The sequence below is a fragment of the Monodon monoceros genome, unplaced genomic scaffold (genome assembly GCF_005190385.1).
Source record: "Monodon monoceros isolate NGI ecotype Baffin Bay Population unplaced genomic scaffold, NGI_Narwhal_1 Super_Scaffold_1, whole genome shotgun sequence".
In the NCBI taxonomy this organism is placed as follows: Eukaryota; Metazoa; Chordata; class Mammalia; order Artiodactyla; family Monodontidae; genus Monodon; species Monodon monoceros.
The window spans coordinates 15,974,879-15,998,500 of record NW_021703765.1 but is presented as its reverse complement, the minus strand read 5'-3'; the positions used below and the strand labels follow the sequence as shown (position 1 = coordinate 15,998,500).

At 45.5% G+C, this 23,622-nt stretch overlaps 1 protein-coding gene across 12 annotated transcripts in view; it reads left to right on the top strand.

The window, feature by feature from the left end:
* The window catches only part of NEDD4L (NEDD4 like E3 ubiquitin protein ligase), a 342,431-nt gene that overhangs the window by 239,032 nt on the left and 79,777 nt on the right, over window positions 1-23,622 (top strand). For 11 of the 12 annotated variants that reach the window (XM_029220856.1, XM_029220866.1, XM_029220881.1 and 8 more), the window contains one exon: window positions 16,636-16,686. In XM_029220856.1, the coding sequence (XP_029076689.1) occupies window positions 16,636-16,686 (51 nt within the window). Of the gene's footprint in view, window positions 1-3,576; window positions 3,582-16,635; window positions 16,687-23,622 lie in introns of those variants that run through there. The other variant, XM_029220944.1, reaches the window with a different exon arrangement.

Sequence of the window (23,622 nt, the reverse complement as noted above, 5' to 3'; positions counted from 1 at the left end):
TGAAGTTAAATCAGGCAGTTATTGAGAACGTACTATGTGTTGTTGCTGTTCCTAGGCACAGTGGGAGATAGATACAAAGATGTATAAGACTGTGTCTGTCCTGAGGCTGCTTGTGGTTTTGCTGGAAGGGAAGACGTACGTGTAAAATGAGTCATAAGAAAAAGGTTAGATCCAGAGAGCCAGGAAGTGGTACCAACAGTGGTTGTTCTAGCCCTGAGCCTGTGTGCTTGGCATGGATGGCTCTGTGTGCTGGAACATTAGACCTGGGAGAGATTTAAATGATCACGTCCAACTCACCACTTGACCATTCCCCGTTGCATTGTTTTCTGCTGTCTCCAGGTCTTTTCCCAAGAGCTGCCTCCTGCAAGTGTGCCTTCCTGGGTGTCTTATTCTTTCCTGTTGTACTTTGATGGTGCCATTATCTAGGCTTCAGTGTCTCTTTCTCCAATAAAATAGCAGTTCAGATTCTTGAAGGTAATGCCTCTGTGCCAGCAAACTCAAATAGAATCACTTCTGTGAATCAGTGATACAGAAGAATAAAATCTAGGAAACTTAACTTTACAGTAGAATCAATCTGTTACAGTATCATGTACTGTCATTTGGGGTAATTGGAATTTGCCCTAGCTCAGTCTGTCTACATGAATGTCACATATCTTGGTGAAAACTATGATAATATCCCTTTAAAAAGAAAAGTGATTATCTTTTCTGTATATATGTTTTAAGAGAAGCTGCATGTCTCTGAGTTGTAATTCATGATTTTGATAAGAGTCCAGGGCTATCTGCTGTTGAGTTTATCTCTGGGACCCTGGTTATCTTAACTAGATCCACAGAGACAAAACATGGAGAGATGAGCCAAGCCCGAGTTTGAATCCTGGGTCCATCACTACCTGGATCCTGGCCCTGCTTAGTGGACCAGATGGTATGAGCAGGTCACTGAACTTTTCTAAAGCACAGGTCTCACATCTTCAAAACGGGGCTAATGATGGTACCTCCCTCAGGGTTATTAGGATGATTAAATGAGATAGTGCATATGAAGTGCTTAAAACATGTCCTTAAAGTCTGTCTTTTCCATCTCTCTCCCCTTTTTTCCTTTCCTGGGCGAGTTTACTGGTTCTGATTAGCGCACTGCCCTGAGTAATCAAACCCTGCCCCACCTGGTCCCTTCCAACGGGCACGTGATGACAAATGGAACATTTCTTGGGATACCGTTTCACCTTGGATGTCAACCAGGCTTCTGAATTACTTTGGTTTTTTTTGACTTTGTTCGATGTGGACCATTTTAAAGTCTTTATTGAATTTGTTACAGTATTGCTTCTGTTGTTTATGTGTTTGGTTTTTTGACTGCAAAGCATGTGGGATCTTAGCTCCCTGACCAGGGATCGAACACATACCCCCTGCATTGGAAGGTGAAGTCTTAACCACTGGACCGCCAGGGAAGTCCCTAAATTACATTTTATATGACAACGTCTCCCCGTATTTTTGTTCCCCGGGCTTCTTGAATTGCAACGTAGCATGTTCCTTCCAGTAAAAATCAAAATTAAATAAGTAAATGGTTCCATTGCAGCCTTTGTCTAAGAGTGATTCGTACCATGATTGCAGATTGGATAGCCATGACAGTTGTCTTCTAAACATTATCTTTAATCAAGTCTCTGGAAGGTGTGCATGTACTTTTGCTTCTAAAATGCGTGTGTGCGCACATGCATACATGCCCCCCCCCCCCCGCCCGTGCGTGATCAGGTTGAAGAAAGCATGTGGCTGGGCACAGTTTGGTCTGTTTTGAACAAAGTCGTTCTGGAGTTGATCATCCTATTTTATTAAAGTTCTTACCTGAATTTTCAGAATAAAAAGATTCCTCCCACACAGAGGCGCTGATGGTTCACGCAGCGTGTGCACCCTGCATGATAAGCGACTGGGGAAGGTGCCACTTCAGTGCCTTTGTTCAGTTACCATTTTTTGTCCCCTTTGCAGGGAGAGAGGCATAGACTGATATGAAAAGCTGTTAGATTTCTTGACTGCAAGATACCAAGATTTTTTTTTTGACACATTGATGCCTAAAAAGAAAAACGCAATATGTACTAGTGAATCAAAAACATTTTCCAGTGCCTTTGTATAAATTGGATATATTTTGTTTTCTTTTTGAAAATTTAACTGTAAAGCTAGTCTCCATTACTGTGGCTTTGAAACGCCCGAGATTGTTTTCTCTGGGTGGGTAGAGAAAACGTGGACAGCTTTTAACAGACAGGGTCTGAAACAGTTATAATTAGGTTATACGTATTTCATAAATAACATTGCTTAGAAAAGCAGTCTCCTTGCCTCCACTGGCCCTTCTTGGAGATGAATTGGGATGAGGGTGGTGGAGAGCTTAGAAAAGACTCTCTGGCGTTTATACGATTTTAAGAGTCATAGTTGTAACTCTTCTCAGTTTTTCTCAGAATGGCATCCAAAGTAAGGCTCAACTTCGTAATTTATTCTCAAAATGTAATTAAGTGGGTCCCTTAATGACCTGCCACATGTCCCACGGGCTCCTGAAGGAACAGGCAAAGATGAGCTAGCGCCTGGGTAAGAAGACTTTTTTATCCAGCAAGAAAACAAAGGACATAAGAATTGGGGATTATACTGTGAATACAGGCAGCTAAGCCTGCGTGACTCTTCAGAGACTGTACGTGTTGGGTGAGAGTTCAGATCTGGGCTGAGCTACTTACCAGCTGTCTGACCTTGGACAGATTACTTAGCCTTTCCATGCTTTAGTCTGCGTGTCCGTAATGTGCTTGTCGGGAGGATTGAGGGAGGTGAGTTACGTGAAGCACTTAGAATGTGCTGGGCACAGAGTGAGTGTCCCATGTGTGCTAACCGTTGTTGTTGCTTTACAGCTTCAAAGGAATTGTGTCATGCACACATTCGGGAGGGTTACTACCCCCAGCTTAAAATAAGTTTTTGCTGCGCTTTGTACCTGAAAAAATATTTTCGGGTTTAATACCCCCGTCCGTCTGTTGGTCCTGATGCAGCTAACACTCTCTGGGTCCTCTCCGTATGAAAGTTACTGCTGGTTCGCACACCGCCTCTCAGTGTTGCTATTATCATCCCCACTTTGCAGATGAGGAAACTGAGGCTTAGATTAAGTAACTGCATCAAGTCACCATCAAAATAAGGTGCAGGGCTGGGAGTAGAGTGAAAGTCAGAGACAGAGCCACTGCCACCCTCTCTCGGTGCTGCCGTGCACGGGTGTCTGGTCCTCAGAGTCATGCCAGAAGGAGAAGAAAAGAATTCGGTCTGTGGAAGAAGTCATGCTTGTAGTTTCTTTGGACATGGTAGTCAAAACAGCCCCTGCTCCACTCAGTGTAATAAACACGATCGAATTCCAGTGTATTTTGGGCTCTGCTGGGTGGGAGGGGCTCCACCATGATGCAGTGTGAGGTTCCAGTGGGCAGGGTTTGCGCCATGTGCCACTCTCTCTACTGTTCTAGGTTTTTCTGTCAGTTTCTAAATTGAAAGTAGGTGCATATTGCTTGATTTACAGATTACTATAGAAACTTTCAAGTTAATATTTTATCCAAAATTGTCACTAAGGACAAGACAGACTGGTACAGTAAGTTTATCTTGTTAAGTTCTGGGACTTGTACACACATAAAGAGCCTTAGAATTACTGTAGTTTATAATGGAGATAATAAGGCATAGAAATCTAAGAATTCTCCTTAGATCCATGATGAGTTAGGGCCCCAGGTAACTCCTTCAATACTTTTTCCTTTGAAGTATGGAGAAAAACTCAAGTAAGAAGATAGATAAAATAATGACAAGTTGGGGAATCCCCTGGTGGCGCAGTGGTTAAGAATCCACCTGCCAATGCAGGGAACACGGGTTCGAGCCCTGATCTGGGAAGATCCCACATGCCGCGGAGCAACTAAGCCCATGCGCCACAACTACTGAGCCTGCTCTCTAGAACCCGCGAGCCACAACTGCTGAGCCCACGTGCCGCAACTGCTGAAGCCCGTGCGCCTAGAGCCCGAGCTCCGCAACAAGAGGAGCCACCGCAATGAGAAGCCCGTGCACCGCAACAAAGAGTTAGCCCCCGCTCGCCACAACTAGAGAAAGCCCGCGTGCGGCAACGAAGACCCAACGCAGCCAAAAATTCATTCATTCATTCATTAAAAAAATAAAAAAGAATGACAGTTTAAAGCTCATTTAAGTGTTTACCTTATATCTGTTTACCTGAGAGCGTTCAGATTCCCGGGGCCATTGCTGTAGATTGACACCCACTTCAGTGTTCCAGTAATTAATGTTTGGCCCAGGAAGGTGGTCACTAGAAGTTTAATTTTGATGCAGTCGGATGCTCTGATCAATGAGAAGGTTAAGAATTACATGGGAATGTAATTATATTTTTATGTGCCTTTTTTGTTTAGACCTCTGTACAGTTTATGGCTATGAACACATAGACCAGCTCATAAAGGCAGTCTCCAATTTGTGACTTCCTGGTTTTCTTTCTGGGAAAGGAAGTATACTGTAGAATAACAGCGGTTTAATTTACTTGTCAGGCATCTCCTTTATTCAGTGTCTGGTGCCAGTTTTGCATGTATTGTTTTCACAACTCCAGTAGCTAAGTAGCTCGCTCGAGGTCAGAGAGAGAGCAGTGCTCCCCAGTTCTGCCTGGGTCCCTGCAGTCACTGATGCAGCCTATGCTTTTTCAAGCTGGTACCTGCACATCCCAAGGTAAAGTAATGACCTTAGTTTTACTTAAAGATTTTTGTAGGGAAATTTTAACTCCTATTAAAATAAGCCATGGAAATATGATGGAGGGTAATGCAGAGTTCTCATTAACATTTAGGATGACCTAGAACGTTGCCCTGGCCCCAAACCCAGCTCCGGAGGTGACTCACCTCTGCTGTCAGAGTCACTGCCCCCACGCCCTGCCATTCCCTGCAGGTGACTTACGAAGTGCCCACCAGTGTGCAAGTTGGAGGGGTGACAGTGGGATGATGTCGATAGGGGCTCATCCTGGCCCCGTGTCGCCCCAGCTAGTGAGGGATGTTAGCCGAGAAGCTCAGGGTGGAGGCAGAGGGTAATTGAAGCCCCCCGGTGAGTGCTGCTTCACGCTCCGGTCACTTCATAGATGTCCTGAGCCTTTGTAGTCTAGCCTTGGGATCACTATTTATGATACAGTTTTCTTTAGGATTATAGCTTTCATGTTCCGCACAACCAACATATACATAAATGGATTCTTTTGTGTAGCTTCTTAAAAGTTGTTGAATAGCCTCACTGCAGATCATCTTTAAAAAAAAAGAAAGAAGTCGTTTCGAAGCTTAGACTAACCTTTTTATGCTTATTTAGTCTTCCTTCAGTCCTTGACATTACATTCCATTTTCATGTATTTATTCTTTAAGGGATAATTAACTTTACAACAGTTCAGTTCATTTTTAAGGCTCTTTCATGTGGGTTGCCCTCAGGATGGAACAGGGTTTCTCAGACTGTCTGTGCTGAGCTCTTGGCAATACAAGAAGTTTTCTGATGGACGACCAGACTGATTGAACCATCGAGTTTCTAAAAGTTGCCGTGTGCTTTACAGTTGGCTGGTTATCGGCAGGGATCCTCCCGACTCCTCCCATTTCTCAACTCTCAAAGTATTCATTAATAGGGCAGCTTAATCACATCCACAGTAGCTTGCACAAGTCTTCCACACACACTGACGTTGGAGGCGTGTGATGGTTTATGAAACAGGAAGTACAGGTGGTCATTGCCCCATTTTCCAGATGAGGAACCTGGTGCAGGGAAGGCTTAGTGCCCAAGGTCATGCAGCTAGTTGGTTCCTGAGCCAGGACTAGCACCCAAGGGGCCGACCTCTGGGATTCTTTTCCCTGGCGCACTTCACGTCCATGCCTGTAATTTAGAACCCGTGCATCTAGGCCGTGTGCTTCTCAAAGGCGGTACCTCCCCTTCCTTTGAGTCATTGGTGCAGGGCATACATGGCAACAAAGGTGGGTTTCAGGGCAAGGACTAAGGGGGAGCAAGAGAGGCATCTGGGGTTTAGCATTTAAGTAAGCACTTAAACCAGCATGAGCAACTCTGCTCTCGGGGCCTCGCTAGCCTCATCCTGGTTCCAGTGCTAGTGGGGTTTACAAATAACATGGATATTCGACCACTTCTTGCACCGCATGTGGGCATTTGAGTGTTAGTGCCCCGTGATTCTCAGAAAAAGTCACAGCTTTCTTCTCCCAGGTTTGCCTTGTGTTTCGAGACATCAGTTGAAGACTTAAGGTTTGGTGCCCGTGATGCTAACTTCCGTCTTCGTTGGTTTGATTGTTCAAGACTTTTGATGTGACATGGAAGGGAGTATTGGGGGCATTTTTCTCCCCTGTGATTTTTATCTAAAGTACGCGCACATTCTCTCTCCCATGTTCCTGGGCCTTCCTGGCTTGGACGCCAGCCCAACCGTCTGCTTTCAGTTATAGCTCTTTACAGCGCGGTTCCTTGTTCTGGAAACGCTTTTGGCCCAGAGCTTCAGTTCCTTCCTGATAACTGCATAGCTCTTGCTGTTGATCTTAAACACAGCTCACTCGGAGAAGGAGCTCAGCCACCAGTCTCAGCTTCTCAGGGATTTTCCTGGCAGCCATCTGGTGAACTCTGTCCCACTCTCTGTTTTACACATTAATTAGGAAATAGTCCAGTGCATGAAGCTTTGCTCGCGGGGTGGGGGGAGGGGGAGAGGGAAACCAGCTAGAACTGGTAAGGACGGAACTTTCTTCAAATGAGCGATTAAGCCACTCACATCCCCCTGTGAGAGATTAGCTAGCCCCTAAGAGAACGTGGTATTGTAGAAACAAATGTTAAGTGCTGCAGTCAGGGGGACTCTTGTTCAGGTCTCAGCTTTGCCACTTTCGAGGTACAGAAACTTAACTTACGCTTCCTTCTTCCCTGGTGCTTCGGGGGGTGGGAGTTAAAGAAAAACGAACACCAGATCACGAGAACATTCTTACAGAATTGCCCAAAGATGCCATGAACGCCTTACGGAGTATGGGGGGGGGGAAGTGGATTAGGACAGCGGTTCTCAACTGGGGGCAGTTTCGTCCCACCCACGACCCCCCCCCCCCCACAAGACATCTGACAGTATTTGGAGCTATTTTTGGTTATCATAACTGAGGGGCAGGGGTTGCTTTTGCATGTTGTGGATAAAAGCCGGATGTTTCTAAAACCCTCTAATGCGTAGCATAGATGGTCCCCTGCAACAAAGTATTATCTAGCCCCAAATGCCAGTGGTGCTGAAGGTAAAAAGCCCTGGGTTAGGAATTATGCTTATTGAATCCAATTGTCCCATTTAATACCCAGTGACTGTGCAAAATAAAGTTGTTTCTATCCCCGTTTTACAGATGAGATGATCAACCTTTGGTGGTGATTAAGAAACTTACCTCTAGCTATTCAGCTGTTTCTAGATAGACATGGGACTTTTAAACTAGGCGTATATGCGTCCAAAGCCTATACCCTTTCTCCCGACCCAGTAGGTAGTGAGCTCCCCATCACTGATGGTGCTTAAAACTAGGCGGGGTGAGCACCCACTTGAAGGATGGACAGAGAGAGGAGTCTCAGATATTTTGCACTGAATGACTTTTGAGGTCCCTCCTAAAGACCACATTCTCTGATTCTATTTTGAAATGGGATTTGTCTTTTTAGCCCTGGTATTAGAATGGCAAGCAGATAGCCCTTGGCCATGACCAGTGAAATCTCTGTGCTTTGTCTGTGCACCTGTGAGTCTCATTCCTATTAATATCTCAGCCCTATCAGGCCAGAGGGCTAGGGTTCCAAACAGGGGTGGCCAGAAATCGTCCCCCTCCCCCATCTCATCCACATTCCGGGCCCGGGCAGTTATTTTTACCAACACGTGTAAATGGGTCCAGCTAGTTCTCCTCTGGGAGGACAGTAGAGGCACAAAGGAGGGGAGCTCTGGGGTTGGGACGCAGGGAACACGAACTCTTTTATACCTTTAGAGGCTGCGATTTAATATTAGTTTGCTAATCAGTGTAATTCTACCAGTTTAACAGGTAGTCACAGTTGCTCTTTCGTGAAGAAGGAAAACCGAGAGGGTTTACTCACTGGTTGTCAACCCGGGCCTCAGATAAGCATGAGCTGGAGAGCTTCTAAAACACACCTGGGTCTGGGCCTCTCTACCAGAAATTTAATTGTCTCAGGTGAGGCCTGGGTATAGCAGCGCTTTGAGAGCTTCCCAGGAGATCGTAACGTCCAGCCAGGCCAGGAGCCCCTGGTTACCTCCACACTTGAGTCCTGCTGCTTCTGTTCAGAAGAATTGCGCTCAGGTACCCGTGGATGTTGATCTGTCCTAAAGAGCCGAGAAGGAGGAGGTGTTGGGCCATTGTTTCCCAGGGTGTCCTTCGCAGGTGCTGGAGTGGAAGAGGACCCACGCGCTGCTGCTCTTAGATTTGCACCTGCTGGAATCTGAAACTGACATTCCTCCTCGTCCTTCAAATTCCTTATTTTAAACGGTGTAATCTGAAGGTGCATGGAACCATTTGCTTAATTTTTCACAAAGCTTTGAAGGCTTCCTCTCCAGGCTGTTTTTCTCACCAGTGTAGTCTGTGGAAAGGAGAAGCCTTTCCGTTTCATGGCTGCAGCCCTGTCCCCTGGTGGAGGAAGCTTTAAATATTTAATGAGTTTTGAGGGAAACTTTTTAATAACAACCCAGTTAATGACCTGACTTGATGATCGATTGTGTGCTTTAAACTCTGGTGTCCAAACGTCTCTGCTCAGTAAACCTTATAAAGAATTTTGAAGAACCATTTCTCACACATTTTTTTAAGATGACATCTATAATTTATCAGTAACTTGATAAGTCATTAGTCCAATAGTTGCAAAAGATGTAATTTTTAATGTATTGAGTATTTTATGTGTGCTTTAAATATATTTCATAACATATCCAGTATTTTGGTTCTTTTTTGTCTTGTGATCGCAGATACAGCTCATTTTATGGAAAATATCTGCCATGAAATTGAATTAAACCAAATCAGTCCTTATTGCTAAAAACACGTCAGCCATATCAGGCTTATTTCCTGTCATTTAAAAATCTGACTTCATTTTTTAAATCAAATAAATAACAAAATTAGTTGGATGGATGGTAAATATGCAAGACATTGTCATTCCAGAGCCTGTCGTCCAGGGGAAGTAAGAGTCTGTCTCGTGTCCCCTCAGCTCGGGAGCTGTGCCTTTTCAAAGTGTACCCAGAAAACTACACCGTGGTGAGATTAGGAAGGGTGAGAAGTACGCCTTTCTCTGGAAAGTGGGAGAAGGGGGTTGTGATTTAGGAAAGGCGAGGGAGCAGAAGACAGACTCTGTTCTCAGGCACATCGAGCTTAGGGAAGAGGACCTACGGAGGGGTCTAGAAAATGATTTCTTTAAAACTTCGCATGCCCAAGTTCCCTGGAAAGTCTTTGTTTATCCTCCGAGGTCTGCCTGCTGCAGTTTGAAGAGCTCAGCTTTAAAAGATATTGGGGCAGGGGGAGGGGATTAATCAAAGAATAAGAAGTCTTTAGCTCCATTTCATTTCTCTTTCAAACGTATACTTCACTCATTTCGTTTTTGTATTAATATACAGGTAAGGAAAGAAGGACACATGTAAGAATATGCACAGGACAGACAGTGCTGAGATTATGTTCCATGGGAGTTTACAGATTGCAAGAACTGTATCTGGCGAGTGTCACCTGAGGGGATGTGGAGTTGGGGCCAGCAGCACATCAGAGTCTTCTGGGGGTAGGGGGAGCCTGTTAATGTTCGTTTTGAAGTCCGTGGAGTGTGACGTTACTCTGTGGTGCTGACAGCATGGACCCTGGAGCCAGCCTGCCTGCGTTCTCATTCTGGCGGCTGTTCACTAACTCAGTGACCCTGGGCAAGTTTCTTAACCTGCTAATAACAGGTTTCTGAGACACGATTGGTGAGCTGCTCGTAAGCTTATTATTCTTTGCGGTCTTGAGGTTCTTACCAGAGTATGGCTGGATGGAGCTCTCCCCCCAGCAAACTTTGATAGAGGCCATTGGCCAGAGATGTGGTTTCAGCCAAAACACAGCCATTGCAGAAAAAGACTTATCAGGACCTACCTGGGATGCCAAAGCTCCTCTGAAAAGTCAGTCAGCGTCCTCTTGTAGCTCCAGTACCTCTAGTACCTCTTGTAGCTCGGAGTCATCACTCATTAAAATTCCAAGAATGATACCATACTGCATTTATGTTACACATGATCTGTTTTTGCTTGAGGACGATATTCCGCACACCCAAACTACTGTCCAGCGAGACAAGGAGATGGGCTGCTAGTCTCAAATGCCTTGAAGTGTGAGGAAGAGCTTTTAGCAGTAAACCTGTTAATGAAATCAAACTATAAAAATGACTTTGAACCCATGGTGTCCCTAGGTGCCCTTTTCCCCATCCTTCGATCATTCTTTTACCCTGCTTTGGTTACTAAACGTGTCTGGTGTGGATCATTTCATTCAGATTATTAAAGTCTATTTATTGGTAGCTGAGTTCACAGATAAACAACAGAATCTAGAGGTATCTTTCCTTTCTTTTGTTCTTTATACATTTAATCTATCCTTAAAATTGCTTGCAGAAAAATTGATCGTAAAACTTCTCCAGAGAAGAAATGACCCTGCATGAAGACTTCATCCTTCGTAAAGTCATGCCTGCCCTTGACCCTGGACAGAATTAGTCACTTCCCCCGCTGTATCCCTGCAGCATTCTGTTCATGCCTCTGAGATGTGGCAGTCATGGTCAGTGTCTGTACAGAGATACCCACCACCTGTGGCTATCCAGCACTTGAAATGCAGGTGGTCCAAAGCGAGGTGTGCTGTAGGCGAGAAGCACACACCAGATTTCAAAGACTTAGCACAAAAATAAGAATGTAAGACACGTTTAGTAATAATTTGCATATTGATTGGCCCTCAGTTGATGGAAGATGCTTACATTTGGAGGGGAGAGAGGTCTGGACTGTGCCCGGAGGGAGGAGGTGGCGTCGAGCGCACCTCATCCCTGATGTGGTAGCAGGACACCTGGAGCAGTGGGGACTCCCCTGGAACCTGAAGAGCGCTGGCTTCTCACAGCCCAGTTTGAACTGGTCTAGTTATGCTCCTGGTTAAAGCCTGGCGGCTACTGCCGAGCTACCGTAGCCTTTGCCAGCAGGACGGTTCTCTGCTCTGTCTACCCCTTCTGTATTTCAAGCAGAGTGTCCCTTAAAATAGAGGCCTTCATGATCACACATCCAGCCAGCATGGTTTCATTCCGCCCGCCTACCCAGCGTGATTTTACAGAGCCTGTAACTGTCCTTTGAGTTTGCTCTGACATCTTGTTGACAGGGAGGTCTTATTTGTTGTTAGAAATAACAGCCGGTGTCTCCAGGACACACCTTATTCCGTTTCAGTGAATGGGAGGTTTCAGCCCTAACCTCTAAATGAAATGGCAGAGAGGCTGGCGGAGTGCAAGCTCTTTGTGTTTTGCAAAAAAAGTATCTGAATTTCGTTTGGGTTTTGTGTTCTGGCGCTTACCAAGTGGATTTTGGTAAGAGCGTGTGCGTTCAGAGGATGTCATCACTGGACCTTTTTCTTTATTTTTAGTGGAATTCCACTTGGCTGTTTCATTAAGGTAACTTTGACATTGTGTTTTGAAACAGCTCACCTTGAAAAGCCAGAGGCACCAGGTGGTAAGACATTAGATTATGCGATGCGTGGTGTGGGTGGAGGCCAAACTCATGCTCTCCTCCTGAACCGCAGCAGCTCTGCTGTCGGAGGGATGGTAAAGCTGCCTTCGTGCTCTCTTGAGGAATGAGACAGCACCTAAAACTAAGTGCATCTCGACACCCAGGTGACTCTCCAGACAGTAGACTGTTGAAGAGTCACTATATTTATAACATTTTGTCTAAAAGCTTTTGCAAAAGTTTCTCAAGCCATTCATTATTTAGATAATTCAGAGTGCATGCTTCCAAAGTCACTCTAAAAATAGAACCCGTTTCCCCTGTCTGGTCGGTGCTGGTGCCCGAGTGTGGGCTGCGTGCCTCGCAAGGAAGAAGCATTTACTGGTTTAGCAGCAAAACAAAGGTTATTCTTCTGTCTCTCTGTTTAGAGTTGGGAGATTTACCTTGATTTGTAATACATGAAGATGTAATCATTCCATGTCCTTACTCTTAAATTCTTTTTCTGTGGGTTACGTTCTAATGCCTCTGGTACTTCTCTTCCATTTGTCTTGAGAAATTCTCAATATAATTTTCTTGGAAGTTGCTCCTTAATGCTTTCTAGGACATGGGTAGCACTGGATGGTTATCATTTGCTGGAGTTAAGTGGCTTTTAAACTCATGATGGTGACGCGCAAAAAGAAATTAATTTGACATCACAACTTAGTACACGCACTCACCTGTGTATGTAATTGAAAGAAATTCCTCGAAACAGTACTTACTTACATTTCATGTGAGGCTCTAATATTTTTTATTCCATTATATCTAGTTTGTTTTAATGCTTCTTGTGAACTACTAGTGGGATTGCAACTCACAGTTTAAAAAGCGCTGCTTTAATGTATAGCTCCTATATTACACACGGGTCATTTTACCTTCCAAGAATCGCCCGTCCTTTCTGATATACCTTTCCTAAAGAGCCTTCACGACCCCAGCTTTACGTGCCAGCACCCCTTACTTCTGGTGATGTCCTCCCCACATAGTCCCCCTCCTCCCCTGCAGCTTCGATGTGAAATGCACAGAGTCCTAGCCTAGCTCTTGCACAGTGACCTCTGTGGTCATCAGTACGTAGTAAGATTCAGATCATATCCTTCGAGTGGAATTCTAACCTAAAGATCAAAAGTCTGTGGTGTTTCTTGAATGGATGTGTTCTTTGAGAAATTGCCTCTCGTTTATTTCGTGAGGACAGCTAAGCCTGGTGTCCACTTCAGTGCTGGCATCTCTGGCCCGGTGCGCACAATGAGAAATGCCCGAGGGCTGTGTTAGGGTTTCACTGGAGCTATTGTGATCATCCCCAGGCGTTGGGGTCCGGTGATATTCACACATACCTCTCACATACCTCTCCATGGCCTCTCAAGGGCACACACTTGTCCCTTTCCTTCGGAGGAGTGGTCTTGAATGTAGTTAATCGTCATTTGGAACACACACTCTAAGAGAGAGACTGTTTGGTATATTTATTTCACTTTTCCAGTAATGGAATATAGATTTTTGTTTCACCTTATGTGACACATTTCAAGGGCTCCATTTTGCATTGTCATTATGTTGGGAAAATATTTGATGGCTTGTCAGAAGGGAACATTTATAATTGTGTTGCTAACCTGCACATTTTCAGCCTCTAGGATAGTGTGACAGGTAATTGAGGTTGAAATTGACAACAGTTACCACTTAAAAATAAGCACAAGAAATGCCAGTACGTACTGTGTGAGTTGAAACTAATTTGGTGTTTTGTAAGCTCTTAGGGTTAACATGCCTGATGGAAATAATTTTGTAATGGAAATTATTTAAGTGACTTGATTAATGTATTTTTATAAAATTGGTGCAAGGTGTCATCCTGTGGCAGTGATGACCTAACGGTGCTCTGAGGGCCTCAAACCTTGGCTCTCCAGGGCCCGCAGGTAGGGATCCTGCCATATCAGCACAGCCAGGTGGCCTTGAAATACTCCAGCTTCTCATTTTGGTGCAAAGGCCACTAGTAGGCCCTCTGGTCCCTCCTAGATCTCCTCTGTGGTATTGAAGGCACATTTAACGTTGGTGTAGTGTCACTAACCTAAATATTTGACATCGCCTGAAATGTCTGTGCTTTTGGCAACAGTGGGATGTTTTGAAACCTAGATCTCACCAACATGTTCCACTGACTGGCGAATCACTTCTTTAAGCCAGCACCTCTTGACCATGTGCTGCTCTATACACTTGATCCCTATTTTATTTTTAAAATGATTTTATTACAGTCGCCCTTGATGTAAACCAGAAAATAAGAGCCTTCTGTTTACTTTAAGGGTGAGGTTCCTCCGTCTTCGTCTGTTTTAGGAATTGTTGTTTCAATGTAATGAGAAAACTTGTTAAGGTACAAGTGAAGCCGCCTAGCTTTGCAGTGAGTACCACTGGGATCCCGTAAACTTCAGAACAGGAGGTTGTGTTAAGGATAACATCCCAGATGAGCGTTTTAGCAGAACCCCCTTCCCCGAAGTCTCATAAACTGTGCTCTCATCAGAGTCCCTTCTCATCCACACTGTTGAGAGCCAGCATCCCGATGAGAAGCCCAAAGCTGGTACACAGCCACGCTTTCCTGCCCATTATTGGGATGGGGACAGTGTATTAGTTAAGAGCCCAGACTCTGGAACCAGTCTACCCAGCTAGGAACCTCTCTGGTCTCTAGGTTCCCCATCTGTAAAATGGGTATAATAATGGTGCCCACCTACTACAGCTGCCGTGAGGATTAGATGAGGCCTTGCCACAGCACTTGCTTTGCTACTGTAGCCCTGAGAAGCAGGTGCCTGTCTCTTGGTTCAGATGGTGAACTCATCTGATGGGTTTAGAACTCTAACATCTCCCAAGCAAAACAACACGGGCACATGGATGTTTTGTGAATTTTGGTTAAAATGCACTTAGGTTAACGATCGATAGATAGCTATTCAAACAAAGCAGATTATGAAACGGAGCTTCAGGTAAGACTGTCTTCTTCTGGTGGTTGCATCCCCGTGTCCTGTTCCTTCACAGCATCAGTACCAGTAGCAGGAGGGGAGAGGGGACAAGTGGTAGGACCTCACTACTCTCATTAGGTGGACACACAATTTATGGTCAGGAATCAGACATTTCTGTGTGTGTGGGTTTTTTTTCTTTTTTTTCTTTTTTTTTTTTTTGGCTGTGTTGAGTCTTCGTTGTTGCACGCGGGCTTTCTCTAGCTGCGGTGAGCGGGGGCTGCTCTTCGTTGTGGTGCGCGGGCTTCTCATTGCGGTGGCTTCTCTCGTTGCAGAGCACAGCCTCTAGACACGCGGGCTTCAGTAGTTGCAGCATGTGGGCTCTAGAGCTCAGGCTCAGGAGTTGTGGCGCACGGGCTTAGTTGCTCCGCGGCATGTGGGATCTTCCTGGACCAGGGCTCGAGCCCGTGTCCCCTGCATTAGGAGGCGGATTCTTAACCACTGCGCTACCAGGGAAGTCCCCATTTCTGTGTTTTTGATCGTGGAATTAACTGACATTTACACTGGCTTTACAGTTAAATCAGACAAATTCAGAATGGGACCGCTCCCTAATTCTTTGGACAGTGAAGATGTCCACTTTCTGGGCCTTGTGCTGACCGCTGCTTGTTAAGACATACAGCATCGGCACCTGACGGCCATATGCTCGGTGAGGTATCCATGGTGGGCTGAGGCAGACGTAGCTGAGAAAATACAAGAAAGCGGAGTCTTGTCAGAAGGATGGGGGCTCTTCTCCTGCTTTGTGCGCGCTCAGCCGGTAGTAACTGATTTTTCATTATCCTTCATGTATTGTTTAGAGGACACAGATCGTTTTCTAGTTAATCACATAAAAGGAAATCCTAAGCGTGGAGCAGATCATTTCAGTAAATTTTGTTCACGTTTATCTGCTGCTCCTTTTCAAATGCAAGAAGAGAATGTTTTCAAGTGTGCTTCAAAAGCGTGTTTTATAAATTAGAAAATTTCATAGGAAACCAGTAAGGAGTGAAAACAAGAGCCCAGGATCCGGAGTGAGGAGGTCAGGATTGTCTCTTGGGCTTTTCCCCAGGCTAGCGGTAGGACACGTCTGATATGTCTGAAGAACTTTCCAGCTATAATAGGCATTTTGAATGTGGTAGAAGCAACTGCGTGTTTTTACGGGTAACAGAAGTCGTCGTGTTCCTTCTGGTTCACATCGCAGGTCATCTAAGCATCAGAGGCTCTGACACAAGCCCTCCTACAGCAGGACATTGTGTCAGCGTGACCTACTGGACACCCCGTGGTCTAGACCAGGGACCCCTGACCCTGAGTTATGACTTCCGGTGCTTCCCAGAGTCTGAAAGGGCACCTGTGAGCTTCTCCACGTGCATTTCATCGAGGTCTGTGTGGGAGATGGAGAGGGGAAGAAGCACAGTGTGTCCAAAAATGTAACCAGTAGCTCACGCGTGATCTTGGATTCTGAAGCAGTGTACTTACTAGACTGAAAGTTCAGTGCCATTTTTTAATAAGTAATGTATAAGGTATATTAATAACTGGACTCTTTCCCAAGACTCTCAGCTCTCAAGGAGCTCTTTTGTTTATAGCACTTAATAAATATTCGTGAAAATGGTCCCAACATTTCTTTACCATCTTCTCTTTAAACTGGGCAAGCTGTGCCCCCAAACCCTCCGGGGTCCCAGGTGTCCCTTCCCTGACCGATCACATGCTCCCCAGGTCCGAGAGAGGATTTGTCTCCAATGGGTTGGGTGGTAGATGCCCTGCAGAGTCTCAGGCAGCTCAAGGTCAGGTGTGTGAGGCCTTGGGCTCACTGGTCTCCGAGGCGACGGCTGTCTGTGCCTCACCTGGGTCTCTGCCTTCACCCCATCCCCCCTGCTCTCCCATGTCAGGCCCTGGACCTTTTTCTATTTGTAAAGAAACACTTTTAAGAATGCTGACACTCAGCAAATAGACGGAAACATTAATTCTTTTCTCTCTTCTCAACAGACACGAGACGACTTCCTGGGACAGGTGGACATACCCCTTAGTCATCTCCCGGTAAGAACGGTCACCTGCTTGACAGCGCGTGCTCTGAGCAGCAGTTTCTAACCGTCTGCAGTTTGGGTGTATTTTCAGGGCGGCATTTCCTCAACACAGTGGAGAAGCGTGTGTACCCTGGCCCTGGCCCTTTCTAGAAGGTGGTCCTTTCAAGGGGATAGGAGATAGCTTAACTGTAAAAATCAAGTGCATCTGAGCCATCCACGGATGCCTGGCAGCGCCACTGGCTGCTTTCTCGTCTGCTCCTTAGTTTGTCTTCCTTTGTCAGCTACCTGCTTCTGTCAGACCCCTCCTCCTTGTCACTGGAATGTCCCTGCTTTCAAGTTCGCCTCTTGGGTCTAATCAAACGCCTGTTCCCTTTGTCTGGAATGGTACCTGCTGTTTCTCTTGGGCTACATCTATACAAGCTAATGTTTCCATGGCCTTTCTCAGTCGGCACAGAGACAAAAGAAAAGATGCTCTTGGTACTGAGTGAACTTGTCAGCCGGAAACACCCACTCTGGCTTCAGAAGTTGTACTGGGTTAGCATGTGTGGCGTTGCTACCATTCCTCTCCACTCAGACGAGCAGCAAAACAGTTGGGGCTGTTGACATTAACTGAGCTTAAAGGTGACTCTCGCACGTTCCAGTATCGATAGGATGGGGGTCCAAGACCTCCTTGGTGAGAGGTAGATGGTCTCGTGCTCCACCTCCCGGCCCTCCTTCCCCGGGACAGCACGAAGTGCCTAGAGTAGCACCTGAGAGAGGATAAGTCACACATTTCTGCCTTCCAAGGGCATTTTATTATGTTTTTAAACGCTTCATGTGAGCAAATAGTATAAGTAGCCTATACACTAAAAGAACTCAAACCACCTAGTGTGAGCCTCCTGCTGTGTTGAAACTCTAGCTATTGGCTGTTAAAGACCAAGAAAGACTGTGTCTCACCCAGGAAGCTGTGAAGCTCTGTTGGGAAGGAACACGATGGCAAGCACTGTGTTCTTGCTTACTCAGGGGAGCTGTTAAGGAAGAAAGGTTTCAAGCGCCTTCCCTTCCAAAAGATCGGAATATTTTTAAAGTCACATGGATAGCGTATGGATGTCTCAGCCTTTGTGCAGGAAGACTGTTCACGTATTTCTACATCAGTGGGTCTTCTCTTCGTGCTGTTCAGGTTGAAGCTGTAACCGCCTCACATTTTTCGGCAGTGTTGGCTGGTTGGCCAGTTCTTTCATGGGTGTCCCCAACCTCCCTTTTCCACAACATGAAAACCACATCACAGTCAAGGCAAATTATGTATTAACTCTAAGAGGTATGGGTGAAATTTTTAAACAACTTGCTCCAACAGTCCCTTGAGTGCAGATTGGTTTTGAAAGGTTGAGTGGAACTCCCAGAGAACAGAAGAGTGTTCCTCTTCAGAGACCACATCAGCAGAGGGAACATTTTACCTTTGGATTTCGGTGGAGGCAAGAGTGAGCTTTCAGAGAAGGAAGCGGTGCCAAGGCTCCAGGCTGGAATAGAAGCCAGCCGGTTAAAGAGTGGAAGAGGGAGGGCTTCCCTGGTGGCGCAGTGGTTAAGAGTCCGCCTGCCGATGCAGGGGACACAGGTTCTTGCCCCGGTCCGGGAAGATCCCACATGCCGCGGAGCGGCTGAGCCCGTGAGCCACGGCCGCTGAGCCTGCGCGTCCGGAGCCTGTGCTCCGCAACGGGAGAGGCCGCAACAGTGAGAGGCCCGCGTACCACACACACACAAAAAAGAGTGGAAGAGGGAGAGACCAGAGAGGACTGAGGACTTTCACAGGAGCTGAGCCGGTTGAGAAGTGGAGCCTCCCAGTTTTCAGTCTGTCCCCAGATGAGCTTACACCGGAGTGCTATATCTCCTCCTTAAAACTGACTGGCTTTGTGGAGCCCACTGCAGTCTCCAAGATGGACCACAAAGGGAGCAGAAGGAGAGGTGAAGGTGCATTCTTTATCCTCTTAGTGGTAGGAGAACCCAACTGGCATATTCTGAGTGGATATATGGCTTTGGTCCCAAGATTTGAGGTGCTCTCATATGTATATTTGATCATATGTGTAGGACACTCATGGGAAGATAGCACAGTTAATTTTGTATGATAACACAAGTGTGGGCATGTAAAACAGATGTTAGCATTTGAATATATTTTGTGGATAAATCATGGATGCTCTTTTCTTGATAGCCATATGACCACTGTCAAGGCAGTTTATATATACATGGCTATGTGGCCTGTGGATTCAGTATTGTTTGATGTCATCGAAGTTTAGATTAAAGAACTTAGGTCTTACTAATAATGAGAGAAGGTAGTGGAGAGCAGTCATGTGGTGGTGAAGTTGCCATTGCCCACCCTTCCAAGCCTTCTCAAGGTTTAACAAATCGGACTGGGTATTTGGTTATTAATTAATTCTTTACAGCCCCATTTGCTGATAGAGAATTTATTCCTTTAACAGATGTTTACTGATAGGCATAATTCTACTCTCTGATGAAGAATCAGTGAAGCAGGTTCTTCACTCGTGGCTTAGCAGGGCCACCATCACAGTAGCCACATGTGGTAGTCGAGCATTTGAAATGTAGCTAATGTGACTGAAGAACGGAATTTATCTATTTTATTTCATTCTAATTAATTAAAATTTATATTTAAAAAGCCACACGTGGCAAATGGCACCCTATTAGATGGCTCAGGTGAGATGAGACCAGAGTTCTCTGGCTTAGGTGAAAAATACATGATTCTGGATGCCCTTTTCCTAAGATAATAATTCTGGCTGTTGGAGGGAACTGGGGGTGGAGGGATTCCCACACCAAGTTTTATGTGGTGATTTTTCATTCAGCTTTTTTCCTCTACCTGAGGCTGTTTCTCTATAGTTCTACCTATTTAATATGCCAAGAATATTTAATTTAGGTAGAGAAAAGGCCCAGAGATTTGGAATCATAGAAATTAAGATAAAGAAGAGAAGTAATCTTTTGTTACTATCTTTAAAATCTATATTAGCAAAATACCTAATTGCATACACTTCCATCTTGACATATATACACACTTATTTACTACAAGGCATTTTAAGCTTTATCTTGTTGCCCCAAGATAGCATGAACCTTTCTTCCTTTAGAAAAGAGTCATCTCTGCCTTGATTCTGGTCTGAGAAGTTGCAGCATTTGAATGAAGCTCTTTTCTAAATCAGGAACTGGATGGAGAAGATTCAAGACCACAAAACTGAAGTTAATGTAACCTCTCCCGATTGTTAGGAAGTTATCTTTAATCATTTAAATACCCTACTTTGTGGGTTTGGGATGTGCTTTTTGAAAAACATAGTTTAGACCTAGTAACCGATGTTCGCTGAAGAACCTTCTTCCCTTGCTGCAGTCCTAGAGGCCTGTGGGTGCAGCTGCTGGTGGAAAGTGGCATTTGCAGTATCAAACCATGCTCTTAAAATCTTAGGAATGGCTCTCCTAAGCTGTCCTTACTTGCAGCTATAAAGTCCCTGATCCCGAGAAGCCTACCAGGAAGAGCCAGAGGGTCAGGGCACTTGAACACCTCAGACTGGGGCACCACGGGTCCTTCTCGGCCCACTGCCCACTGTTGGGTCTCTGGACAATTGTGTGCCCTTGTGAGCATTGGGACTGTCCGGGTTGGAGTTCTGCCAGGGAGACGAGTGAAGGAGGCCACTTGGAACAGAGGGACGGGGCCGGGAGGGTTGTGTGAAGCTGGGGTGCGCTCTGCGCATTGGAGCCTCACTACCTCGATTACCGAGGGGGCCAGTGTTGGCTAGGTTTTTGTCCTTTAAACAGGAAAGAGTAAAGAGTGATAATGGAAAGAAAAGAAACTTCTTTTTCCCCCTTCGATCATGGATTCCTCGGTGCTTTATCAGATGCTTCCAGATGAAAGAAAATAATTTTGACTTGTCATTCACTTTCATTCTTGGCTCTCAGACCAGTTTTCCCAGTTTTATTTGTGGAAGAAAAAGGATAGGAAATTAGACCCAAGGAATTTAGAATGGTAGGGATCTATTTCCTTTGCTTCTATTCCAAATATGCCACCCGTCTTTAATATTTTTTTCCATTTTATTTATTATTGAGTGTGGATGGGAGTGAGTAAAAGACGAGGAGGGAAGAGGGAGAGTAAATAAGGTTAGTCATCTGACCTTTTATGCAGATCTGAGAATTAAGAAAACATAGATTCATATTCACGGAAGTCTCCAAATGTCAAGCTTTAAAAGATCTCTCAGGAATAGTTGACTCCGAGCTTGGAGATGGGCAGGTTGCCTTGGTAACCTTAATAAGTTAGCAGTCCTTTTCGGGCCTCTGTTTTTCTCACCTATAAAATGAGGGCATACACATAGATGATACCAAGTTTCCATCCAGCTCTGTGAAACAGCACCTTGGCTGTAAGCAGAGGCACGGCGACTGTGATGACATACGTTGTTACCTGGGAGACTTGGGCAGTGTGACGAGCTGGAGGCACGTGGAGGAGAGAGGAGGTGGGGACTGTATTTTAAGCAAGGTAGTCCCACCAGCCTGACGTCTGTAGTGCAACTCAAACTGAGCTCCTCTATTTTATTCTTTTACAGTGTGGCACCAGAAGTGAACTTAGCTGTAACTGTCCTGTTCTTGTAGCATTTTCTTTTCCTATTTCAGGATCTACTCTGTTTTTGGCCGTGCCGCGCGGCACGCAGGATCTTAATTCCCCGACCAGGGATCAGACCTGTGCCCCTGCAGTGGAAGCGTGGAGTCCTAACCACTGGACCACCAGGGAAATCCCTGTACCTGTCCTATTCTTACTGATTTTTTTTTTTTTAAAGAACACTATCATTTTGACATCTGTCTGATAATCCTGTGTCATTGCCCAGAAGTTCATACCGGATTTTATGACTTGTCTTTAATAATTACTTAGAGACAAAAATAGCTCCAAGACTCGTATTAACAACAGAATGACGTTTCTGGTGGGTGTTTGCCTTTTATGCCTCGGAAACTTTCCTTGCCTCGTCCGTTGCCTCGTCCGTCAGTTGCGTCTCCCCTGCCCTTTGAGTCCCAGCGCATTACCCCTACCAGATGCAAAATCTCTGTATCTATGGGAAACACGCTGGGGTTGAGAGAGCTATTTTAAAAACATTAATTTCTCCTATTTTAGTCAAGTGCCACTCAAGGCAACTGAAAAAATTTCAGTTTTCCTACAGTGAGACATTTTTGGGGTGGTGGTGGTATTATTTGGCACCTTAATTGTGCTTGAACGTAACTCAGATGATGAACACCCCTTTTATAATTCCAGCTGGTACCAGGGTAATGGTTCCCTCTCACGTGTACAGAATTCAGTAGCATAGACCTTAGAGGGACTTTAAAGACCATTTATCCACTCCCTGTATTCTACGGGTGAGGACACCTGGGCCCAGAGAGGGAGTTGACTTGCCTAGTGATCAGAAGACTGACCAGACCTTGGGTCTTCAGCCTTGATCTGTGGTGCAGTCAAGGGCCGGGGGGGCAGGGGGGCTCAGTCTAAGGCCTGGGTGGTTTTAGCTGTTGCATCCCTGTTTTGAGTCTAAGGTCCTGATAAGGCCATTCCCTTCCACTTGCCCACAAAGTTATTTACCTCATTACATATATGCCAAAGTAACTGCAGTTCTGTTGAAAGCAACAAATCTTTTTAAGATGAAATTGCTGTGTAACCAGAAGATTTTCTTTTGAATGCTCACAGGACATTCAAAAGGGACAGGGGCTTGCAGCATCTGTTTTGGCCGATAATACTGTTAGCATCAACCTGTTTGAGATGGCTTTCTACCATCTCAGTGCTGTCCTGGGAGTCTCCCCTGGGCTTTTCTCCAGGGAATAGGATCCAGCAGGAGCCTGAGTAGTGCCAGGAAGAATCCCGTTGCTATCTGCAAGATAACAGTCTTGTTCACACCGGAGAATGTCCATGGAGGTGAATTTTCATTCTTTAACGCCCTGCCCTTCTGCAGTGTTGAGCCGGCAGTGCTCACAAGTGACATGAAAATGTAGAACTGGTTGATGATGACAATGGCCAACCTTTGTTAAGTTGCCAGGAACCCTTGTGAGAACTTGCTGTGTATTGATACCAGCCCAGATGATTGGTTTAATCGTCACAACTCTGTAAGATCCTGTTACTGCCCTACTCTGTAGATGAGGGCACCGAGGCACAGAGAGCTAAGGAATTTGTCCTTGGCCACATGGCTCTTAGGTAACAAAGCCAAGACACAGACCCAGGACGTCTGCCTCCTGATGTGTGTGGTGTCTGTCATTTAAACTACGTAGTGTATGGACAGTTCCATTTTTAGAGTCCCGGTAAGTTCTCTGATTTTTTTTTTTTGTCTGAATTTAGAAAATAGTCTAGAGAATATAACTGACTTTCTTGAGTGATGGTGAATTTTTGTGGCCTCGGTACTTTACTGTAGATCAGGTGGCTTGATCGGCTACTTGTACAGGTACTTTGTGTCAGGCGGTGCTCTTGGCACTAAGAATACAGTGGCAAGCGAATCCAAGTCTCTGATCTCATGAGGTTATATTCTACAGGTGATAGATGTTAATAAACTAGTTAATAAATAAATGAGCAAGATAGTTTCAGAAGGTGAAGAGGGGGTGTAAATCAGGGTGCTGTGACAGAGGGTAATAAAGGGAGGCTGTGGTGGCGGTTTAGGATGTGGTGTCTGAAGATGTGACTTGGGATCCCAGACCTGGATGACACAGTGGAGACCGCTGTGGCCATCTGGAGCCAGAGCTGTTCAGTTGAAGGACCTGCCAGAGCAGGATTAGATGTGATGTGCACGCGGGACAGAGGAGGTCAGGACGGGTAGAGTGTGGGGTCAGTGGAGAGACTGGTTCACAGTGAGGTTATAGGTAATTAAGAACCACATCAGGGCTTCCCTGGTGGCGCAGTGGTTGAGAGTCCGCCTGCCGATGCAGGGGACACGGGTTCGCGCCCCGGTCCGGGAAGATCCCACATGCC